At 38.5% G+C, this 23,847-nt stretch overlaps 3 protein-coding genes across 5 annotated transcripts in view; 1 reads left to right on the top strand and 2 right to left on the bottom strand.

Annotated features, from left to right (window-relative positions):
• The window catches only part of LOC107595277 (N6-adenosine-methyltransferase subunit METTL3), a 10,157-nt gene extending 2,212 nt beyond the window's left edge, over positions 1 to 7,945 (bottom strand). Inside the window, exons 1-12 of one of the 3 annotated variants that reach the window (XM_016285628.1) lie at positions 7,860 to 7,945; positions 6,794 to 6,909; positions 6,285 to 6,472; positions 5,599 to 6,054; positions 5,335 to 5,510; positions 4,881 to 5,094; positions 3,199 to 3,386; positions 2,838 to 2,876; positions 2,631 to 2,739; positions 1,242 to 1,307; positions 295 to 407; positions 14 to 158 (exon numbers count right to left, since the gene is read on the bottom strand). In XM_016285628.1, the coding sequence (XP_016141114.1) occupies positions 47 to 158; positions 295 to 407; positions 1,242 to 1,307; positions 2,631 to 2,739; positions 2,838 to 2,876; positions 3,199 to 3,386; positions 4,881 to 5,094; positions 5,335 to 5,510; positions 5,599 to 6,054; positions 6,285 to 6,472; positions 6,794 to 6,896 (1,764 nt within the window). In that variant the 5' untranslated portion in view covers positions 6,897 to 6,909; positions 7,860 to 7,945 and the 3' untranslated portion in view covers positions 14 to 46. Of the gene's footprint in view, positions 1 to 13; positions 159 to 294; positions 408 to 1,241; positions 1,308 to 2,630; positions 2,740 to 2,837; positions 2,877 to 3,198; positions 3,387 to 4,880; positions 5,095 to 5,334; positions 5,511 to 5,598; positions 6,055 to 6,284; positions 6,473 to 6,793; positions 6,910 to 7,506; positions 7,658 to 7,859 lie in introns of those variants that run through there. The other 2 variants (XM_016285627.1, XM_016285626.1) reach the window with 2 other exon arrangements.
• LOC107595279 (ribonuclease P protein subunit p20-like) lies at positions 7,196 to 8,486 on the top strand. Its single transcript, XM_016285629.1, has 2 exons — positions 7,196 to 7,337; positions 7,982 to 8,486. The coding sequence occupies exon 2, from the start codon at positions 8,002 to 8,004 to the stop codon at positions 8,446 to 8,448; it is 447 nt and encodes a 148-aa protein (XP_016141115.1). The 5' UTR covers positions 7,196 to 7,337; positions 7,982 to 8,001; the 3' UTR covers positions 8,449 to 8,486.
• A 2,646-nt stretch (positions 8,487 to 11,132) lies between these two features.
• Positions 11,133 to 22,007, bottom strand: LOC107595276 (erythropoietin). Its single transcript, XM_016285625.1, has 5 exons — positions 21,933 to 22,007; positions 16,870 to 17,000; positions 16,159 to 16,245; positions 15,865 to 16,029; positions 11,133 to 11,532 (listed from the first exon to the last, which is right to left on the bottom strand). Exons 1-5 carry the CDS (start codon positions 21,946 to 21,948, stop codon positions 11,380 to 11,382), a joined length of 552 nt encoding a protein of 183 aa, XP_016141111.1. The 5' UTR covers positions 21,949 to 22,007; the 3' UTR covers positions 11,133 to 11,379.
• Positions 22,008 to 23,847: the final 1,840 nt, after the last annotated feature.

Raw genomic sequence — 23,847 nt, 5'->3', positions numbered from 1 at the left:
GGCAGAGTTCAACCAATAGCTGTACATTCTCTCACTAGCCCAGTCCTCACATGTTTTTAAGTTTAGAGATGACTCCGTCAGGGTAGCGCTTCTTAAAACGGGCAACTACTTCAGGGTCTAAAAGATGAATACCATCCAATTGATTACCAAGAGTTATCCTGGAAAACAAAACAGGGTGCGAATGAGAGCGATCAGAGAAAACAAGCAAGTTAGTAATAAAGAGAACAGCACATCTGATTACTTCAAAAATGTACTTAGTCACGTAAAGTGATTTGGAAATCAAAAAAGTCTCACCAGTTAGGCTGCACATTGTGTGGTCTCCCAAACAATTCAATCTTTCGTGTACCTGGTGACAAACGCTCAATCATTCCATAGATTTCATCTGGTTTATGACTAGTGGAGCGGACCTTTTGTGTAGACAGATGTTCTTTTAGTGCACTGATCATCACTGACTTTAAAAGGGGTCATATGACGTTGGTAAAAAGAACATTATTTTGTGTATTTGCTGTAATGTAATGTGTTCATGCGGTTTAAGGTTTAAAAAACACATTATTTTCCACATAACATACATTATTGTTGCTCCTCTATGCCCCGCCTTTCTGAAACGTGTAGATTTTTACAAAGCTCATCGGTCTGAAAAGCGAGGTGTGCTCTGATTGGCCAGCTATCTAGTGTGTTGTGATTGGCCGAATACCTCAAGCATGTGACGGAAATGTTATGCTCTTTACTAGGTTCAGGAAACTTTCCTCCGTAAAATGCGCTGGACACATCTGAATATTTGGGTTAAACTGTTCTGGAACAGTGTTGTAAATACAACTTAACCACTGATTTCTAGTCGTGTCCTCTTTTGGAAGGCCAAACAAAAGTTGTTTGGCTTTCGCAACGAAACACACAGCGTCTCCACGACATGGCGGCGGCGGCAGCAATACGAATAAAAGAATAAAAGTTACGCCTTCTTTCTTTGCGTGAACATCTGGGCAGTGTTATGCAAATCTTCCCACACTGTGATGTGGGGGTGTGGGGGTGTGTTTGAACAAGGTGTTTTAGGTAGGCGTGGCTGAGCGTTCACGTTTATAAAGAATATCTCTTTGGGTTTGAGACTTTAATCTTTGCAACTTTACGGATCTTCTGTATGCACGAACAGCTTTTAACACTTCAAAGACAAAGGAAAACATGAAATCGCATCATATGACCCCTTTAAATTCATCACTGCTTTATCAGTTATAATGGTTATGACTGACCTCTGCCACTATTACATCACAATCAAGGCCTCTGTTAAAACCTTGTGGGTTTCCTTTTACTCCCACCTGAACAAACAAACAGAGAGAGAGAGAGAGAGAGAAAAAGAGAATATATGTAATATTCTTTCATTGCGAAATGGTTACAAAATTCTGCTTATACACTAACATTCAAAAGTCTGGGGTCAGTAACTTTTTTTTTTTAAATAAATGTATACTTTTATTCAGCAAGGATCCATTAAATTAATCTAAAGTGACAAAAACTTTAACACTTAAAAAACAAATAAATCCTGTTCTTTTGAACCTTCTATTAATCAAAGAATCCTGAAAAAAAAATGCACCACAGTTTTCACAAAAATTAAGAAGCTGTTTTCAACTGTGATAAGAACCAAATCAGCCTATTAGTATGATGGATCATGTGACACTGAAGACTGCATTAAAGGGTTAGTTCACCCAAAAATGAAAATTAGGCTGCATTTTACCAATCTAGTTTGCGCTCACTGTTGTAAAAACGCAAGCAGCTCCGGGGCAGATGACGTATGAGTTCAGCGTTGGGCATGCGCCTGTGAGTCTCGTGAAAACCAACGTTTGTTTACAGGATCAAAAGAAGCAAAGTTTCCTTACGTTAGCAAAGTAAAACAAGTCTCCTCTTGGCTTATATCGAAATCCTACGACATTCTTCTTTACAAATCCTCGTTTTGTACTTCTAATTAGTGACCGTTGTTTTGTTTCGATCTCTCCGCGTGCGTCACTTCTGAGCGGCGCATGCACAAAGCTGACCTCATACGTCATTCCCCCGGAACTGCTTCTGATTTACAACAGTGAGCGCAAGCTAGATTCAAGTGATTATTACGTTTTGAATATGGATATTATTCTTACAAAAACGCATCGATTCGCTACAGGAGGCCTTTGTTCACCCCCCGGAGCTGTGTGAGACACTTTTTTTTATGGAATGGTGCTTTTTATTTCACGTCTTTTGGACAGAAGCAATGCAACACCCGCTGAGTGCAACGATAGAGCTTGAAAGATAATTTTTTTAATATAACTCCGACTGGATTTGTCTGAAAGAAGAAAGTCATATACACCTAGGATGCATCGGGGGTGAGTAAAACGCAGCCTAGTTTTCATATTTGGGTGAACTAACCCTTTAATGGCTGCTGAAAATTCAGCTTTGCCATCTCAGGAATAAAATACATTTTAAAATTCATTAAATTTAGAAAACAGTCATTTTAAATTGTAATAATATTTTACATTATATTAGTTTTGTTTGACTGTATTTTTTGATCAAATATATGCAGCCTTGGTGAAAATAAACAGACTTTTAAAAACCACCAAAAAATATATATTTCTGACCCCAAAATTTCAAACGGTAGAGTATATTCTCACACATACAAAGCAATGTTCTTTGCCATGATTTAGCCAATGTCCAGTCCTTCCGGTACGAATGATTCTCTGAAGCTGGTTAGTCTTCACCCAAATAATCTCATCTACACGCTCATAGCTAATCGAGTGACAGAAAACAAAAAGATTTAGTTTACAGATTCAGTTATATTTAAAGAGATCACTCACTTTACATTTTCCACATGTAAAATCACCTACCCCCATAAGCTTAGACACTCTCTGCCCAGCTCCATAGCTCTGTGAAGACAGAAAATGAACTATTGTTGACCTGCATTTGGACTGTTGCCAAGTTAGCATTACATAACCTCCTTTCAATTTTTCATGTCATTTATTCATAGATAACTTTTCTAATGGCATGCAAAATAAAGAAGCTTTTGGAAAATGTAACTCTGGAATATCAAAAACATCCGTGTTATAATCACAAATTTTATTACAGGATGATTTTATTTGGTATTAAGTTTACATTTATCAGTGTGGTAAAAGTGATGCAAAATCTTGTTACACTGAGATAAAAGGGTCTCAAGAAGCTTTGTGTTCAGTCATTCCCCAGAGCCCCTACCTTCCTGTCACCCAGAGGAAGAGGAAACCGTCATCCTGCAGAATAGGAATGTTGAGTTTCCTCATCTCGTCGTCTGTGAGTGTTCCATATGGAAGCTCCATGTGAATGTCCCAAGGTGGGTCGGCCATCACCACTGCAAACTTCCCCAGGATGGACACATCCAGATAACGGATGTCACAGCAAATCCACTGAGATGGGAATAAAGTCAGAGGGCATATATCTGTTATGTCCTAAAATAAAAATGCCAATCACAGTTTTTACCTTTGAAATCATAATAAAAATTAGTTTTCAAATATGTAGACAAATACAAGAACAGCAACAGCAAAGGAGAGAATGAGAGAAGATTGCAATTACAGGTCAGAAACACATACTAGGGCCAGTTGCACCAGCTGTACATAAGTTACAACTATTTTTGATGTAAAGGGGCACTAAGTTACAACTTACGCATTACTACTACATTTGTGTTGCACCAATAAACTTAGTTCAAATGTAACTCTACATATACACTGCATATTAACGGAAGCTTACAACCAGGTGTAACGGTTGAAAAAAAAAATTGCATATTGACGGAATTACCTCAGTAAGCTCTTGTTTAACCTGACAGACTTCAATCATTTAGACATAGAGGTTAACGTTGACATTTACACTTGTTTAGAATTTGAGAGAGAGAGAACATTATGTGAATTAATTACTTTGTTAGCGGCTCTTCAACACAAACTCAGAGTGCATTCGTGGACATGGGTCCATGTTGTGCAAGTGAAATAAATAAATCTTGAGTAAGTAGTATCTTATTACAATGGAAATGTATTGTATAGTAAGTTACATGAGGCAAAATAAGTTCAAATCAATGATAAACAGAAATGTATGGCATTGCAACACAACTTCTGCTCACGTATTTGAAGGCTGCTATTAGATCACTGAGGGTACAAGTCATATTATCTGACTATACATTATTTTCCAGAGCTTACAACCTATTAGCTAAATTGTGACCCTGGACCACAAAACCAGTCTTAAGACGCTGGGGTATATTTCTAGCAATAGCCATAAATACATTGTATGGGTCAAAATTATAAATTTTTCTTTTATGCCAAAAATCATTAGGATATTAAGTAAAGATGTTCCATGCATATATTTTGCAAATCTCTTACCGTAAATATATCAAAACTTAATTTTTGATTAGTAATATGCATTGCTGAGGACTTAATTTGGATAACTTTAAAGGCGATTTTCTCAATATTTTGATTTTTTTGCACCCTCAGATTCCAGGTTTTCCAGATAGTTGTATCTCGGCCAAATATTGTCTTATCCTAACAAACCATACATCAATGGAAAGCTTATTTATTCAGCTTTCAGATGGTGTATAAATCTCAATTTAAAAAAATTGACACTTAAGACTGGTTTTGTGGTCCAGGGTCACAATTCTGCCTTAAGAACAAATGGTGCAAACGAATAAAGTACTGAGTTAGTTTCATGCTAACTAGTATTTACTAAGCCTCTAGTGTGTACTTTACATTCCAGTAGGAGCAGGAACTTACGAACTGGTGCAACCTTACCCAAGAGACCATGCCTAATTCTATATTCCTATATTATAGTGGTTTTGGTGAATTTCAGCTTCAAGTCAACTACTGTATATTATAGCTTGATCGAAGCTGTGGAACAGGTCAATTCTTACGATATTTTACCTGTGAAGGAAACAACTTGCCAACGTTGCTGTCTCCCACAGTGGAGTGCAGTCCAAGCTCAGTGGCCCCTGCCTGGGGACCCAATGTGTCACCCTCTGCTTCAGGAGGGCTGTCAATCTCATAGTGAACATATTTACAAGTGTCCATGTGGAAACAAGTATTCAGAAAGGAGCAGTCACCAAGGCTCTCGTCTGTGTGTTTGTTGATGATTCGCCTTGGAAAGTTACATTATAATTCAACAAATGAAAAGTGAAAAATGGCTAAATTATTTGATCATAATATATTCAGATAATATTATTCTAATCAATAATAATAAAATGATTAGTATTACAATTTCTAAATGTATAATTATATAGTTAATTCATATACTATTATTATTTAACTTATATACATTATATATGGTTGTTATCTATTTTAATAAAATAATGTTTAAAGTGTGTGAGTGTGAACTGACCTGAAGTGTAACTTGGTGCAGGGCTGAGGAGTGTCCCCCGACTGCACACACTCTTCTTTCGTCCCATGATCACAGAACTCCTGTACTTGAGCTCTGCCTCGTGAGCGAAACTTCTCCACAATCGACTGTTCCTTTGCCGAACTGGTGTTCAACAGCTCTAGGATCTCTTGGCTCACCTGAGGCACAAGCATACATACATTCATCAGACTCCACATTCACAGAAATACACAAGGCCTTTGCTGACTTGCTACTTAGTTATTATACCTTTTTGCTTTGCTGTTCCTTAGTGGACTGCTGGCTCAGTAGACTCTCAATTTCCATGTCCAGATGAGATGCTTGCACCTTACTGTTCCGCCCTTTTTTCTCAGGTCCACACCCTCCAACCCCAGAGGATCCAGTAAGCTGCGAGTTTGAGGCAGGACCCAGTGAGGCAGAGGATTTCTTTGGAGGTGAAGATGGTGCTTGAAGCAAAGGGGAGGAGCCTGGGGCTCTTTTTTGATGGATGATTTCATCTGTTTTTCTTTTAATGGCAGTTCTCTGTGGCTGAGCTGTGCTGCCAATCATAGGCCATAGTTTGGTGTGGTCGACTGAAGTGACAAGGGTGGAGGAGGAAGAGGACGAGGAGGCAGTGATGGATGGCTGCCGAACTTCAATAAGTTCTTGGGCAGAAAATTTGAGGAGGAGACTTTGGATGCAGGCATGGGAAACTGCAGACTCAGACTGAGTCAAAGTTGCAAATGAGGGAGGGTGAGAAGAACAGAAAGACAAAAACATAGATATGAGCGTTTCTAGAGTAATCACAATAAGCTTTTTTATGATTCACATTATCCATGTACTTCACAGTTTTAAAAACTTTTTTTTTTTTTATCTAAAATGCAGGAAATAGTAATAATGAGTACATGTTCAGGTTTTTGACTGGTTGTGTACACAAGCATGCACACAGGTCTTACTGTGTTTAACTGGTTGGTGATGGCTAGGGAATCAATTGGCAGAGAAAGACTCAGTTCAGACAGGTATCCCAGCAGCCTCTTCTCTAGTTCCGGGTCTGGAGGCTGCTCAACTTCCACTTGCGGAGGACTCTGTAGTGCCGGTCCAGGGCTGTCGCTCCTTACGGATCCACCCTCAACACCTCCAATCTCTGTTAAAAACAAGATCTAATATAGTAGCTGGCACCACAGACCCACTAAACTCACTGTTGCAAAAATAAAATCTGATTGAATCCGGATTCATTCTTCTTTTGGCATGCATTTAAAGTTTCAGCATCATGATGCCACACTTCTGACAGTATCCTGTGTGGTCTCAATATTCAGCATTAGATATCAAGTAAATAAAGCTGACTGTATGAGCAACATGGCTTGCAATGGTGACTCTCATTACATATCTGGGTAGTATTTTAAATGCCATTTAAGGTACAGTTAATAGTTTTGCAGATCTCACAGCATGTATTTACTCAACACACCGATGCCCAGTTGATTTGTGTCTTTTCTTCTCCTCTGCAGCCTCTCTCGCAGGGAATCCAGCTGCTTTTTGTGCGCCTGGATGTGGCTCCATGTGTCCGACATGGCTTAAATGAAACTAGATAAACAGTGAATTAAAAGACCGGACAAATAAGACAGATATTTTATAAAGTTCAGTGAGTGTGCTCTCCAAACACACTACGCCTCTAAACTGGTTGAACTTCAAAATAAAAGCCCCTCCAAGCGCAATAATCGACATTTTAGCAATGTTCAGTTTCAAATTGGCAACTTAGACACATAGAAACAGTTTATTTTATTTGACTTAATTTATAATTATATAATATGCGAAATTAAAAAAAAAAGTTTCATCGAAGAAAAGAGCAGTATGTATTATGTAATCAAACAGAGCAACTTAAGTATCAGTTCCTGTGTAAGTGAGAGGTCTTCCGGTACTTGAGGAGAGAAGACGAACCTGCAAATACGCGAATTCATTTATTTACCAGCTAGTTAAGAGTGCAGCTGAAAAACAAGCTCATCTACTTCAAGGTACTACTCATGCTTAATGTAGCATGTCGATAATGACGGTAATGACATAGACGTAGCAACCGAGAACAGGTTCCATCAACTTCCATGCATAATATATCAGTGGTCTGTCGATTTGTGCTACCTCCCATTAAAACAGTGGGTAGTACAATTCGACAACGAAAAATGCTACCTGAACGGAACGCAGTAGTAGTTAAGCCTTTCCTTCTTTTCTTATTTCGCCGCAACGATAGAGTGAACCATACCAAAGACAATAGAATAAGGGACTTTGAGCATACAGCGCGACCAGTATATAACGTTTCACGAACGATGACTCATATGAGTCGGTTCTTTTTAGTGAATCAATAACATAGTCCGATTCATGAACCGATTCACTAATATGAACCGGTTCTTTTAAGTGAATCAAAAACGCTCATGAATTAGTCGCCATTAATTTAGCTATTTTGTACTCCTAGATATATGATCATAATATCATTAATATTGTATAAAATCCAACATAAATAATGAATGTATTCAATTGCTAACCTTAGTGCCAATTTAGAACATTTATGAGCGCGGACAGGTCTGCTGTGTCATTTTCCCTCGCTGAAAAAAACCCAGATCATCATTAAACGTTCATTAACGGATGTCTTGTTTTGTTTGTACAGTGCTTTTCCAGTGATTTGACATGGCCGAGCCACGCAGCCCGGTATCCGCATCTGTACCCCACAATCCGATGGTGTTGCCCACCCCGGAGGGCTCGACCCTTGAGATGGACCCGATGGAGTACACCCTCCGCAAGCGTCTGCCCCGCAAACTGCCCAAACGACGGAACGACGTCTACGTCAATATGAAAACAGACTTCAAGGCCCAGCTGGCGAGGTGTCAGAAACTCCTGGACGCTCATAGGGAAATCTGCATCCACGGTCTGGGACTGGCCATCAACCGGGCCATTAACATCGCCCTGCAGCTTCAGACGTCCAGCCAGGGTGCGTTGCAGCTGGCGGCCAACACATCCACCGTAGAGCTCATAGATGATCTGGAGCCCGAGGATCCGGACGAGGCGGGAGAGCCGCTGACACGCACCCGGAATAACTCCGCAATCCACATCAAGGTGTTTTATCCCAAACCATAGAGCCAGTATCAGTATTAACACAATAAATGGCGACTTCATAAACATTCATGTAAAGTTCGTGGTGTGTATGAGTTGTTTAAAGGCACAATATGTAAGATTGTTTTATTAAAATATCCAAAAACCACTAGAACGGTGTTATATATTTTGCTGACTTGTGTACTTGCGTTATCCCAAATGTTTCGAAGAATGCTTAAATCCAGAGAAATAAGCAATTTTAACTAGTGACACGGACCGTGTCCATAGCGTCATTGTGTCGCCTGCCAATGACGTCAGAACCCCTCGGTTTCCGGTTTTGTTTTGTAGAAAATATGAAAACACCAAAGACGCTTTAATATGTTGTGCGTTTTAATAGACAGGTGACGACCGCACAGAGTAGCATTATAACAGAACTTTCAAATGTATCTTGTATGATAAAACAGCGCTGCTTTACCCCACATACGCACGACCGGAAGGAGTGGAAGCGGTCGACTGTGGCATAATAACAGCTCCACTGCTTTCGAGCCGTGTGTCACGCTCGTTCAGCGGCCTCGTTTCACTTCAAGGCTTCCAGCCTCACCCTGCTTCATTCTACTACGCTAATAACTCTTTAGCTCATCCATGAACATGATTTCTGCCCGAGTCCTGTCCGATTGCTTCGGCTGTGGGGATGAAGACCACAACTCCCATGATTCTACACCCAGTCACGGCACTTTGCCTCTGTTTATTTTGAATACGCGCCCTCTAGCGGCGAAACTTACATATTGTGCCTTTAAAGCCGATGCCTGTTTTATTTTGTATGACTTCTGTTCTGGTTCAGCCTGAAGCTAAAACTCTTAAGTCTTGCACTGGCTTTGCTCATTTATTAATTAATTGCTGTGGTGTTCTTGAATGTTTTTCATTTGAAAAACAAGAAGTAGAAAGGAAATGTGCCATATAATGTTTTTCCACTTTCAGAAACCTAAATCAGTTTATGTAATTGTTTTATTGTGTATAGTAAATTCATTACCAAAAGATGATGCAGCAGTTGTGATTTAAAGCTCAGTTAAATGGAAAGTAAAAAGACATTGTTAGACCTACCTGGTGTTTTTTTCTCTTCCTGTATTTATAGTTATAGCCTATTTTAAGGATAATTTATTTTATTTCATAGTAATAATAATAGTAAATGCTTTAATAAACATTAAATTATATGATTATAAATATATTTAACATTAATATAATTTAAGAATAAAAATAATACCTCTGTTAACTACTTGGGTAATAATGACAGATTTGACAAGGGTCTGCTTTCACCTGCTAAACTGCATATCGCTGATCTCAAGTCTGTGGCTATAACATGGGGCACAAATGTCATAATAATTGCAATATATATTACCTAACGTGTGGGAAATGGAGATGGCATGTTAGCAAGGTTGGGATGAACAGCTAATCTTAAATATTACTCAAAGAGGAGCCTGGTTTGTCAGAGGGTTGACGTCTGATGGCTGATCAGTAATAAATCAGATCTTCTTTCAATAAGTAAACTGGATCGAAATGTTTGTCCAGCCATTCTTGACCAAACTAAAAGAACAGAAATATTGGTGGTAAGTATGGTGAAAAGGAATGACACAAAGGAGTGTTCAAAAATATTTAGTGGTGTGACTAAATTCCTTCAGTGGAAACGTGACAAAAATGCAGTACTTATTTTATAATCCGGTTAAGCCTTAGGCATGATGTATGCCTAGTTCTCTCTCTCATATCTAAAAAAAGTACTTGTTTTCACATCTAATTCTTCGAAAATTCACATTGGAATCGCATGTATTTACAGAATTGTGAGCAGTGTATTGACATTCTCAGCAGAGATGCTTCATAAGACAAGAAGAAAAACTTCCTCTCTCCTTGTTTTTACAGTTCTATTTTTTTTTAGCTAAGAATAATACTTTGTATTTGAATACCAAATGACAATGTGATGAAAGAACCACACAACGGCAAAATAACAGGAAATAAACATCTACAAACATACTTTGTTGTATCTAGACAGAGCCTGTTTTTTTTACATCTGTCAGTCTATTTACGAAAAACACAAACAAGTTACACAGAAAAAGAGAAACAAGATGTCAACCTTACAATCATTACCCATAGGCAAATATGCAGCATCGTGCGTGAAGTGGAAGCAGGCCAGGATGTTCGTAATTACACACACTAATCAATATTTTTCCTGGCAGCGGCGTTATCTGGACAAGACCGCGTAATTCAGACATGAGCTAACACAGCCTCATCAGGTCTCACGAAAGCTTCCAATTCCCCAGACGCAAGCAGCAATCTAGTCCTGCTTCCCGTTCACCCCAACTGACCCGTAAGAATCCAGCATTACAACCTTCCTCCCCTGATGCTTGAAACATTCCCTGCAGCATTCACAAAAGTCACACACATACACTTAACACTGAAATGAATATAAAACCTACAGTGCATAATTAATATTGATAAATAGTTTTCTCTATCAACATTTCAAAGTTTGGAGCTGCTTGAGGCCGAAGAGAGGTCTTCACTTGAACAGCTTCAGAAAAGAATCTGCAAAAGCCAGTGATGCCAGCTCTAAGAAATATATCATCTATATAAATAATGACAATTTCATAAGCAATACAAAACAATTTTAAAGAATCCCAGATAAACCTTCCCAGTTGAGCTGGGCAAGTGCCATCAGTCATACTGGGTAAGAGGAGATGTTCGCATCTGGTTGATTTAGCCAGGTAACGCAGATGAGTTTGCAAATGCTCAACACACAGAGAGTAGACAGCCATAGGAGGCGCTTAGCATTCTGAGAGGATGTCTTCTTTTCCCTTTGTGAGTAAATCTTTCAAAGTGCTATGACTCCCAGACATTCAAACTTCGGCGACATATCCTTTGTAATAGGCCATATCCTGCCTCCTGATATGAGGAGCTCCAATTAGTTTGGCCCTTGCCCAGAATTGTCTATCAGCTGACACCTTGATGGCAGACAGGTGCATTGGCGAGCAGAAGACGTACTTTTCCCCGCAGGAAGTTGATGTGGACCTGAAACAGCTCTGAGATTGAGAATACTTTCTGCATCTCTTTGTCTTCTCCACCACTGGTTGGAGGTACATATTCCTGAGAGACAGGTAAATTAGTTAAAGAGTAAATATGCAGTGCAACTAATAGTCTGTAACAGCTTTATGTTTTAGACGCACATAATTCATGCTTTTACATTTGTATTGGCTGTAAGAAAAAAATCTGTAGAAAAACAGAAAAAGTACTTGTACTTTTATGCTGGAACATTTTCCATTAAGTTTCAGGGCATTTCCTTTCATTTTAAAAATGAAAATTTGCTGAATATGTACTCACCCTCAGACCATCCAAGATGTAAATGAGTTTGTTTCTTCATCAGAACAGATTTGGAGAAATTTAGCATTCCATCACTTGCTCACCAATGGATCCTCTGCAGTGAATGGGTGCCGTCAGAATGAATTCAAAAAGCTGATAAAAACATCACAATAATCCACAAGTAATCCAGTCCACCAATGAATGTCTTGTGTGAATGTTTTGTAATAAACTTAAATACATAATTCTTTATTAAGATTTAAGTTTTTAACTTCAAACCATTGCTTCCAGCTAAAATACGAGTCATCTATCTATAATATTGCTTTCTCGGGTCAAAAAGTCATCACGTTTGAATCAGGAGAGAAATATGCACAGATCAAATACAGTTTACAAGTGAAAACAGTCCAAAACGTTCTAAACAAATATGTTGGTGCATTTTGATGTGAGAGGACAACAGAGGATGGACATTTTCACTGGAGGAAGCCTTATTATGGATTATGCTTAAAACACTGGATTTGTTGCTTTCCACTTTTTTTCATTAAATTGTTAATTGATGATTACTCGTGGATTATTGTGATCATTTGTTTGAACTCTCATTCTGATGACACACATTCACTGCAGAGGATCCATTGGTGAGCAAGTGATGCAAAGCTACATTTTTCCAAATCTGTTCCAATGAAGAAACAAAGTCATTGATATCTTGGATGGGCTGAGGGTGAGTACATTTTCAGCAAATTTTCATTTTTGAGTAAACTATTCCTTTAACCCTTAAACATAATACAATACAATGCATCATTTCAAAATATGGCAAAAACACCTGTGAAAACTCAATAAAGAAAATTCCTTCATATTGGCACTGTATATTGGACCCTATTTTTTAAAGAATGTAGTCTCATAGCCGCTGTTTGTTTTAGCACTACGACACAATTACACAATCACCATAAAGTGACAAACATGTTGTCTTCCTGAAGTTGACATAAGTTTGTAGCATACTGCTCTTGATTAGCATAACATCCATTTTCCTGTTCCTGTAGCTTGAGTGGTTGAACATGACGCTAGCAATGCCAAGGTCACGGGATTTGATTCCCAGACAACAGATTAGCTGATGTAATGTATGTGTCAAAATGTTCTTTTAGTTTCATCATCGTGGACTTTTAGTTTTTCTCTAGGTTCCTATCTTCCTTGTTCAGTTTTCCCGCCACTCTTTAGTTGTCACGATTTTAGCCCGTTTTTGCCACAATTTGCTTGACGTAGAGTGTCGTGGGGATTCGTAAACGACAATGGGTGTCGGGACGCAAGATTCCATCGTTTCTGCATGTGTAGTGTGTCATAGTGGACGACAACCGATTCCACGACAGAAAGACTAGCATGTTTAATTTTTTTCCCGTCGTCCACGACGAGTTCTGTCACATTGGTGACGTTGACCAATAGCAGCACAGAAGCCCTTTCATACACGGGTTTCAAACATGGCAAAACGCAAGAGAGATGATGGTGCTGCTAGGTGGAATTATGAGATGGAGGAAAGGTTCGTGGAGCTGTGGCAACAGTACTCCTGCCTGTATGATGTGTCATCGAGGGACTACCACGACAGAACAAAGAAAGAAAAATGCTGGCAAACTATAGTGGAAGCGCTTCAGCAATGTTTACATTCTTGTTTTCAGAAGTCAGTCGCTAGTTCCGCCTTCTCGATGACATCACGCATGCCGTCTTTAACGACGGGCTTTAACGATGAATGGTCGGGAAGCAATGTGTAGTCTGACATGTTTCATGTCCACGACACGACAAGATTTTAGTAGTCAAAATCGTATAATCTGACACAGTGACTATCGTGACCGACAAAAATTTTGTGTAGCCTGAACCCGGCATTATACACAACTGTCTTGCATGTGGCTGATCTTCTGAGTAATTTATTAAACTTTGTATTGCTTTATATTCATCTTCGTCTTCCTTGGACATTGTGACAGAATATCAGACTGCTTTGGATTGGGATGAATTACCATTATCCCGTAGACCTTCCAGACACAACAGGACTTGACTGGAAGGAGCCCGTCATTAGGTGTCTGGAGAGCATCTTTCCCTGATCCAGAGCACCGCCAGTCCCACAGCCCAGCCAACCATCAACACGCTGCATGGAGCATCTGCCAGAGCCCACCGCGACTGAAGAGCCAGCGTGAGAAGAAGCGACTGAGCCTGTCATCGCCCTGAAGCCTGAACTGATTAACCAGAGTCTGACCAGGTGTGTGAGCCTACAACACTGCACGTGCCGGAGGGAGTATTAGTGGAGTATGGAGTCTCCTGTGTTCCCTTCCAGCCTTCCTCTATCACCTCATCTCTATATTTCTGCCGGTTCTGCTGCCCTGTCTCCGCTGGTTCCTGTAAGCACCTTAGCTCACCCTCAGTCAGCACCATCCTGGAGCCTTGTTTCGCCTCGGGGCTTCATTCTCCAGCTCTGCCTCGGCGTGAGGATCCCCTGTCTCCAACTCCAGCCTTCGACTCCTGGACTCCACCTCGGCCCTTCGACCCATCAGCTCCACCTTGGATCCTTGCTTCCTCATCTCCACCATGGCCCATCATCTCACTGGCTTCACCGGGTTCCCTCGTCCTTCTGGCTTCACCTTAGTTAGTCGTCGACCCTCCTTTGTTATGGGATTCCATTCCTCTGGCTTCGCCTCGTCCCTCCATCCCTCTGGCTCCGTCGGGCTCCTCCTTCCCTACAGATCCTCATGGGTCCACAGTCGCTCCAGCTCCGCTGTGGTCTTCCAGATCCCTGCCTCCGCCTCAGTCACGGGAGCCGTCGACTCTGCCTTGGCCCTCCGGACCCATGGAGTCACCCTGGCTCTTCGGCTCCGTCTCCGCCCTGGGCTCCTCTTCCATTGGCCTCTTCTTCATCAGTCGGCCCCCTGCTGTCATCAGCCTTACCTCCACCATGGCTCCTCCCTCTCACTCCGCTGGGGGCTGATACACCTGCATCTCTCTGGGTCCTGGGCAGTAGGCATTCTCCATCTTAGCCGCAGGGGTCTTGTCGTCGTCGTCTGCCACCGGTCACTGCTCTGCCCATCATCAGGCCAGTCTCCTTTGTTCTCCAGGCTATCACCAGCCCTCCACCACATCCTCGTCCAACTCTAAAACCCCCTCCAAAACCCTCTTCTCATTTGTTACAACGCGAGGTCACGCCTTGCCAGAGGGGGTGTACTGTCACAATTATGTTCTTTTAGATTCTTCATGGACTTTTAGTTTGTTTTCTCTAGTTTTCTGTCTTCCTTTTATTCAGTTTTCCTGCCACTCTTTTGTTGTCATGGAAATTCATTTAATCATCAAAGGTGTTATTCATTAGTTTCCTCATTTGCCTTGTATTTATGTTGCTCTGTCTCACTCTTGATTTTGTCTGGTATTGTTTGTGTTATACACAACTGTCTTGAGTGAGTTATTTATTAATTTGTATTCCTTGGACATTACGTGACAGTATGTACAGTATACTGAATGTAATGAACAGCTTGAGTGTACAATTGCTTTGGATAAAAGGGTCTGCCAAATTCATATTAATTCAGTTCTAAGTGTATTTTCTTAACATTATGCTAATGAATAATATAATTTCACAATTTACACTACGGTTAAAAAGTTTGGTCAGTAAGAATTTGTTGTTTTGAAATTAAATTTTATTCAGCAAGGACACATTAATTTTTTTTCAAAAGACATCTATTTCAAGTAATTGTCAAAGTAATTGTTGTTGTGTGTAACTTTTTTTCAACAAGGAAACTAGAAGAAAAATCACGGTTTCCACTGTTTTCAACATCGATAAATGTTACTTGAGCAGCAAATCAGCATACGAGAATGATTCTGAAGGATCATGTGACACTGAAGACTGGAGAAATAACTGCTAGAAATTCAGCTTTGCCATCACAGGAATAAATAACATATTAAAATAAACTGTTATATTAAACTGTAATAACATTTATTATTATGACTTTTTATTATATTTTTGATCAAATAAATGCAGCCCTGGTGAGCATAAAATACTTCTATAAAGACTTTTAAAAACCTCACAGGTCCCAAACTTTTGAACGGCAATTTGTATGTTGAAATATTATTTGAAACGTTCCCCAAGGGACCTGTGTAACTCACCGGTATGCTGAGACTTCGCAGCACTTGTCTGATGCTGGCAATGTTGCTAATACTGGCATCTATGTGGGACTGTAGCACATCAGTCTGATTAGATGCCTGTAGTGAGCTGATGGCCTCGTTCAGCACATGTATGCCTGACTGGACCTCTTGAGCTCGCTCCTCTATCTGAAGTGACACAAAGAATATATTCATAAAGGAATGTTCATACTAAATGTGTTAAACATGTGGTATTAATTTGGGTACCGTCTATATTATATTATAAACTTTACAACAGGAATATGCAGGAAAACTTACATTCATCGCTTCCCAGACATCATAATCTACTCTGGTCAGGGGAACAGTGAAGTTTGTTGCAACGCTGCAAGCATCCTTACAAGCTCTCTGTGATTGCAGAAAAATTCAAGTCAGATTTATTAATATAGCACTATACACAATAGAGATTCAAAGCAGCTTCATAGTATGACACAAGAAACTAACAGTATTAATGTTGCAAACTTCTTCAAAAATGAAATATGATATCAGTGAATCAATGAAATGAAATACAATTTCAGCTGTAAAGTAGCTCTAAAAAGACAATAGTATAATTATTCAGCTCACTTTAGTTCAGTATTGCTTCATTAAATTATGAAACAAGCTTAATTCATCTATAAACAGCTCTACAGAAGCAGCAGTGTCATTATTCATCTCAAGTCAGGTCAGTGTTGATTCAATTAATTTCAATAACAGTATCGATTATGAAACAAATTCAAATCAGCTATAAAGCAGAAGACAATTGTCACTGCTGAATTCAGTTCAGAGTCATGTGATGTTCAGTGAGAATTATTTCAGGGGTTGTTCACACAGGACATTATCTAGCACATGAGAAGAACACGTGTCATCTTTAACCTGACATTGCAAAGATGTTTGCAATTGCATAGATGAAATTCAAGAAACTGAAGGCCTTAGTATTCCAATTAAAAGTGTTTATAAAATCACAGCTTCAGCCATCATGTGCATGTCACTCACCAAAGCAGCTTCTGCATCCCATGCCTCCTTAATGAAATGGTCTAGGACGCGCAGGTCGCAGATGGGGCGTAATGGGGAGGACAGGCCTGGATGGGTCCACTCCAGCACCATCAGCAGTAAGGCAAAGAGTCCTGGCAGACACAGAACAAATGAAGATCAGTTTAAAACCAACTCAATCTTTGGATGAGATTAAAAACTAAACACCAGTTTTACACTTCTGCTATCTAACAAAGACTAGCAGCACTAGCCAGAACAACCAGAATCCTGAACAGTTTCTTTCCACAGGCTGTCAGATTTAATACAACCCACTCTCTAAATCCCCTTCCTGCCATAGTCATTGTTATACGGACACCAGCAGTGACTTCAAGACTCTTAATATAATAGGCAGAAAAAGCAAAACTGTACCAGGAGAGCAAATATAAGAGAAACAAATATTAACAATATCATACAAATTAAAAGGTGAGCGTAATTTACAGTATCATGCATAAAATAGTTTAATATTAAACATTTAAAGTTGAATTAATAAAACCAGTAAAATTACTTTGAATTGTAATAAATTAACAAATATTAAGTTAGTGTGATTAAAGGTTAACTATGCTGTATGTTTAATAACATGGGTTGTAATGGATTTAATATTAGTTTGACATTATTAAATAACTACAGGTGTATATACTCACTGAATACAATACATAACGCCACTTAGTGTATATATCCATAACTGTGTAAAATACAGTCTAATTTATTGTTTGCAGTTTACTGACATTTACTTCATTACATCTATGGATTTAGAAAAGGCTTTTATTCAAAACTTACAAATGAGGAAAAACACAAGCGACTGGTCAACAACATATTTTAAAGGGGTCATATGATGCTGCTAAAAAGAACATTATTTTGTGTATTTGGTGTAATGAAATGTGTTTATGCGGTTTAAAGTTTCTATTCATTAAGAAAAAGACAACACACGAAACAATGGAGACACACCCACACAATGCTGAATCTTCTGTCTTTCTGGAATAAAGAGACAGATTACACAGAAAGAGTGTTTGTGTATGTCTGGTCTGCACCATCTAATCCTCTATCACATGCGTGTCAGACTGTGTGAAACCTAACGTCGGAGTTCAAGCAAAAAGGAAACAATAAAAATACATATTTGCAGTGGCAACAAATGGTAATTCTAATCTTTTCCTATTGCTTCCTAAGCCAGGAGGTTCTACATCTGTACTGCTGGTGTACTTTAGGGCAGATAAGTACTGCGTGATAAGTATTCATCCTATGTAACTAGTCATGTGATATTCTAGCATTTACTTCTTGTTGGAAAATTTTGAATGCCGTCTTTCAGCTTTAGCAGGCTATGATGACGCAAATAGGACTATTATCAAAGCAGATGTACCCTCTGGAGATGCTCTGATGTTGAGCACATGTTATGAAGAACTCCAGGTTGGGTCAAAATTTAGAGTAGAACATCAATGATCAGAATTTTCTTCAGACTTTGAGATAAGAAAGGATGTGATTCCTCTTTTGGCCTCAGCTTGACAAATCCCTTTACTTCTTGGCAAAGAGTGGTGTCTTGTCACGAAGGCAACAGAAGTTCTGTTGACACCATGACCCAATGAAAAATCAAAAACTGTCTGAATGCTACAGAATGCACGTCCACCATGTAATCAGACCATCTCTAACAGCTTTTCCAGGAACTAGACCTATATTTTTTTTGACCAAGACACAAAATGTAATTAAGTGTGGCCTCCTACACTTAAAAATATGAGCATAGAGCTCTATTTATTTTAGGCAGCCCTCCATCTCTCATTCAGTTACAGTGACCCAGCTACTACAAGGTCACTTAGAGACCACCATGCATGGATGCTGTTACCTTCACCCATAGATACATTTGTTGTAGTTATACTTCCGTTCAAAAGTTTGGGCATCAATTCGATTTTTTTTTTGTTGAAAGAAGTCTTTAATGCTCACCAAGACTGCATTTATTTGATTGAAACTATAGCAAAAAAAATTCAGTTTAATTTTATAGTTTAATTTTCAGTAGCCATTACACCAGTCTTCAGTGTCACATGATCCTTCAAACATCATTGTAAAAACGCTGATTTAGTGCGTTTCTTATTATTATCACAGTTTAAAAACAGCTGTGCTAATAATATTTTTGTATAGATTGTGATACATTTTTTCCAGGATATTTCGTGTAACACAAATATAAATTTTTGTGAAATTGAAAATTTCTGCAACAATGTAAGAAGTCGTTACTGTCACTTTTGATCAATTGTATGTACTCTTGCTCAGTTAAAATGTTATTTATTTTCTTAATCTATATACTAAAGACTTTTAGACGATAAAAGAACTGAAGTTGATTATGTTTTCATACTTCTTGAATTACAACAATTAGGCAATGAAAAGACAATAAACGTAATTATTCACTTGCAGGGTCTCAGATTCAAACAGTCTTGAGGCAGTATGTTGATTTTAAGAGAATCAACCTCAAAGTCATTCAATGAAGCATGTGCTAACTCTACATAACCTTGCACAAACACATACACTTGACCTTACCCCTCTGAATGAGTAAATGATAGGAAGAGGGGGAGAGACTATATCCCATGCCTTACTCTCCAGCAGAGGGAACAGCCAACTACATTGAGTGTCTATGAGTTTAAGGGCTTGAAGTTAGGATCTTAGCCAATGTTAAAGGTAACAGAGAAAGTGCCAACATTAAATGCCAACAACTAGTGTCTATTTTTTGCCTTGTAAGAGAGAGCACTGTCACAGAGGCAAGTCTAACCTTCTATAAAACCAAGGACTTTGACTCTGAAAGTATAAATTTGATACATTTCAGCATGTATAATTTGAATGTGAACATATACACTACATCATTAAAACAGCAATAAGTGTATTTTGGCTATAGGAATTCACTGAAGCTTTAACACAACAAAGCTCAACAGGAAACTACAATTAAACCTGATCTACAATAATTCTCATAGCATTATTTTTTTCTTACAGGAAAAATCTCTGGAGAAGTCATTTGTGATCATTAGGCAATGAAAAGACAATAAACGTAATTATTCACTTGCAGGGTCTCAGATTCAAACAGTCTTGAGGCAGTATGTTGATTTTAAGAGAATCAACCTCAAAGTCATTCAATGAAGCATGTGCTAACTCTACATAACCTTGCACAAACACATACACTTGACCTTACCCCTCTGAATGAGTAAATGATAGGAAGAGGGGGAGAGACTATATCCCATGCCTTACTCTCCAGCAGAGGGAACAGCCAACTACATTGAGTGTCTATGAGTTTAAGGGCTTGAAGTTAGGATCTTAGCCAATGTTAAAGGTAACAGAGAAAGTGCCAACATTAAATGCCAACAACTAGTGTCTATTTTTTGCCTTGTAAGAGAGAGCACTGTCACAGAGGCAAGTCTAACCTTCTATAAAACCAAGGACTTTGACTCTGAAAGTATAAATTTGATACATTTCAGCATGTATAATTTGAATGTGAACATATACACTACATCATTAAAACAGCAATAAGTGTATTTTGGCTATAGGAATTCACTGAAGCTTTAACACAACAAAGCTCAACAGGAAACTACAATTAAATCTGATCTACAATAATTCTCATAGCATTATTTTTTTCTTACAGGAAAAATCTCTGGAGAAGTCATTTGTGATTATCCCATGATCTGCGTTTGAGTTTTTTTTACTTTCTGCAAAGTCACTGTCTCATTTTCAGAACAGAATTTACTAGTCCATTGTCAACTTTCGATGACGCAGCAATTTTACAGTGAGTCAGCTCTCAGTACAGTAATGTAAAACTCATGCTTAATAAAGATGCCAGGTCATGCATGGGAAAGTCCAACACAAATAGATTGCAAGCAGAGGCGGACAGTAACTAAGTACATTTACTTGAGTATTGTACTTAAGTACACTTTTTGAGTATCTGTACTTTACTTGAGTATTATTTTTTCTGGGAACTTATGACTTTAACTTCACTACATTTGAAAGACAAATATTGTACTTTTCACTCCACTACATTTCTATCAAGGTCCTCGAAGTAGAAAGTCGTTACTATGCAGCAGCTTTGAAAGTCAGTAGGTGATTTCTTCTTCTCTAAAACGTGACTTTCTTTTTTTCAGACAGTTTATCAGTAATCACACTTGTAAGGCTACATTAAGTGATTTCCCTGCATTTTTGAACACTGACCAGTTGCAAAAGTATGAATGGGCCTTAATACTTTATGACTTCCAGATTAAGTGTCACTCTGTTGCTTCTTGCTCTACATGTCTTTATTTGTAAATGGGATCGATTTTTATGATGTGCATGCTGTAAATAGCCATTTGATTGCATTCTCTGTCAAGACAAATAAATCAATGACTGTAAAAAACTAGGTAAACAAGCCAATAAATAAGATCATCAAAAAAAAACAGTCATACCAGCATTATGACCTGGAAAAAAGAACAAGATTTATATAAGAAGCATCTGAAAAGCAAATAAACAAATACATTAAAAAAAATTCTGTACTTTTACTTAAGTAAAAATCTGTCTTTACAACTTTTACTTGTAATGGAGTAATATTTGACAAGCAGTCTCTGTACTTTCACTCAAGTAATGGAGTTGAGTACTTTGTCCGCCTCTGATTGCAAGTTAGTAATGCCGAGAGCTCAAAATAATCCCCCTGACTTTCTATGTGAATAATACCTTTGTTTTCTGATTTAAAAAATAATAATAAAAAGTGATGTGATTGATCACTATGGGAATCAGAGTTTTAAATTAATTTATTAGTTTTGATTTCTAAATGCACTATTATAATTGCAGAGATAAATTGCCCCAAAACACTTTCGCGTAGCCTATGTCATGTTCACTTTCGTAGTGTCAAAATAATATGATTTGTGGCAATTTGCATTTTGTCTCTCGTCCCAAGTTAGTAAACGTTTAACGTATTGCTTGCTTTTCACTGCACGAATTTTACTCGACAAAACAACAAAAACACAGTTTTCCACTTGTGTTGCTAAATACACGTTAAGACAGTAAGAATCAATTTTATAAAAGCGTAATTATCTTACCTGAACCGTGAAACATTCGCAAAACAACTTGGCATTTTTCAAACACATGATTAAATATGACAAATATCGCGCAAGGACAGCTGAACTGGTGGCACTAAAGACATGGATAGGCTGCTTCCAAGTACTCTGTGGGACGCACACGCGATCAAATACAATGACACCGTTCCTTCCCATGAGGCACATACTGCGATCCGTTCGGCTTTGCAGCACCCTATTGGCAAGCTTTCTATGAATGTAAATTCCCCCTCACTCCACGAAAGCGCACCGCGACTAAGGAGAAAAGGTGGACCTCTCTCATCAATGTTCAGAAAGAGGTGGAGAATGGACTTGTCACCCTTGAAACAGCTACAAAATGTTAAACCTCAGGCGGGATAAAAAGGCTGAGGCCGTTTAATTTACTCACTGGTTATCTGCATCTCAGAATCTAGTCCTCACAGGATCCTCTCCGTTTCGTCCATAGCTCCGTCTATTGCCCGTTAATTGCAACCGAAGCTTTTAAGGTATTGTCAGCACTCATCGGTTCCGTAATGCTTATTTATTTATTTATTTTCAATCCATGACTTTGAAAATAAAAATAAAATATTACAGTCTCGTGATAGTTATCAGATCAACTTCCTGTTTTGGAAGGGACTAGTGTTTCATTGTTACTCACATAATATCTGTTTTCTCAAAGTAAATAGCGCACCAAAAAAAGTTAGCACGGCTTCCTCTCAAGGCAATTTACAATGATCCTTTAACTGCATTTTCCACTGTATACTTCCAGACAAGGGTGGTAACACAAAGAAATGAAACAATACAACTATGCATCCCTGTATGCTTGCTAGTACCCCAGGTTGGAAGCAGTTCTTCATATTCATTCAGCAAACCTTTAAATGTGCAAGAATTATAGGTCCTGTTTACATATATGCAGTTTGAATATAGATTGTATGCCAGTGGTAACCTAGCACCTTGGAGATCTTAAGCCAACGAGGTAAGTCAAACGAATGACTTAGACTTCAGTTTTGCAACCATCCAAGATGCTCCAGGGGAACTATCCACACAGATGTTAAAAAAACAAGTAGTATAAATAGGTACATTTCAGGTAAAAACAACATTTAGAGGTTATTTTGCCACTTTAAAATTAAGTTATAAGTTATGTTATACGTTTGGTTCATCTAATCCTGTCATTCACATCTTAAGGATATATCTGTCACTTTATAAGCAGCATCTCCCCACCACACCCACCCTTATTTCTTATATTTATATTAATTAAGTAGGGGAACTTAAACGTCACCCTCCACTATGAAGCGTGAAATCTGTTTACTTTCATTACTCTCCACGAATACTAGAGGAACATAAAGGTTCTTTGTCTGCATCTATGGTTCCATGAAGACCCTTTAACATTCATGGAAACTTTCCATTCCATAAAAGGTTCTTTGGATAATTAAAATGTTCCTTACACTAAGAATTTTTTTTTTAAAGAACTATTCAATGAAAGTTTTTTTGGGGAACCCAAAATGGTTCTTTTATGGCATCGCTGTGAAAAACCATTTTTAAAACCTTGATATTTAAGAGTGAACTTTATTTGTAGACCAAATTGTGAATCTCTGGAAATTGTTCCGGATACCATTTGGAGTTGAACTAATGGATGAACTTTGTATAGCCTTTGAATAACTCTTACCAGGCTCTTGAAGTGTAATCTAAAATCAAGGAGAAAATGTACCAGAACTACTTTATATTGTCTGGTAAATTGACAAAAAGCATTAGGAATATTACATGTCAAATGTGTTTAAATGTAATTGGCACAGAATAGTGTAATCCAGGAAGGTAAAGTGAGTCTATCCAGGAAAACATACTGGGTCACTGAGAAGGCAAAGAGTGTACGGAGTTCAAAGCTGCTGAATTTACCCTCAGGGATCAATACAAATTATCTGTA

The sequence above is a fragment of the Sinocyclocheilus grahami genome, unplaced genomic scaffold, assembly GCF_001515645.1.
Source record: "Sinocyclocheilus grahami isolate Dianchi unplaced genomic scaffold, SAMN03320097.WGS_v1.1 scaffold200.1, whole genome shotgun sequence".
Taxonomy (NCBI): domain Eukaryota; kingdom Metazoa; phylum Chordata; class Actinopteri; order Cypriniformes; family Cyprinidae; genus Sinocyclocheilus; species Sinocyclocheilus grahami.
Note: the sequence above shows the minus strand (reverse complement) of the source record. Positions and strands in the feature narration are given on the sequence as shown.

What these genes read in the sequence shown, in the direction of transcription:
- LOC107595279 (XM_016285629.1), top strand. Translation starts at nt 8,002, where the DNA reads ATGGCCGAGCCACGCAGCCCGGTATCCGCATCTGTACCCCACAATCCG.
- LOC107595276 (XM_016285625.1), bottom strand. An exon ending in GGGATGCAGAAGCTGCTTTG is followed by an intron (nt 16,246 to 16,869) that starts GTGAGTGACATG and finishes CTGCAATCACAG; the next exon opens with AGAGCTTGTAAGGATGCTTG. An exon ending in ATGTCTGGGAAGCGATGAAT is followed by an intron (nt 16,030 to 16,158) that starts GTAAGTTTTCCT and finishes GTGTCACTTCAG; the next exon opens with ATAGAGGAGCGAGCTCAAGA.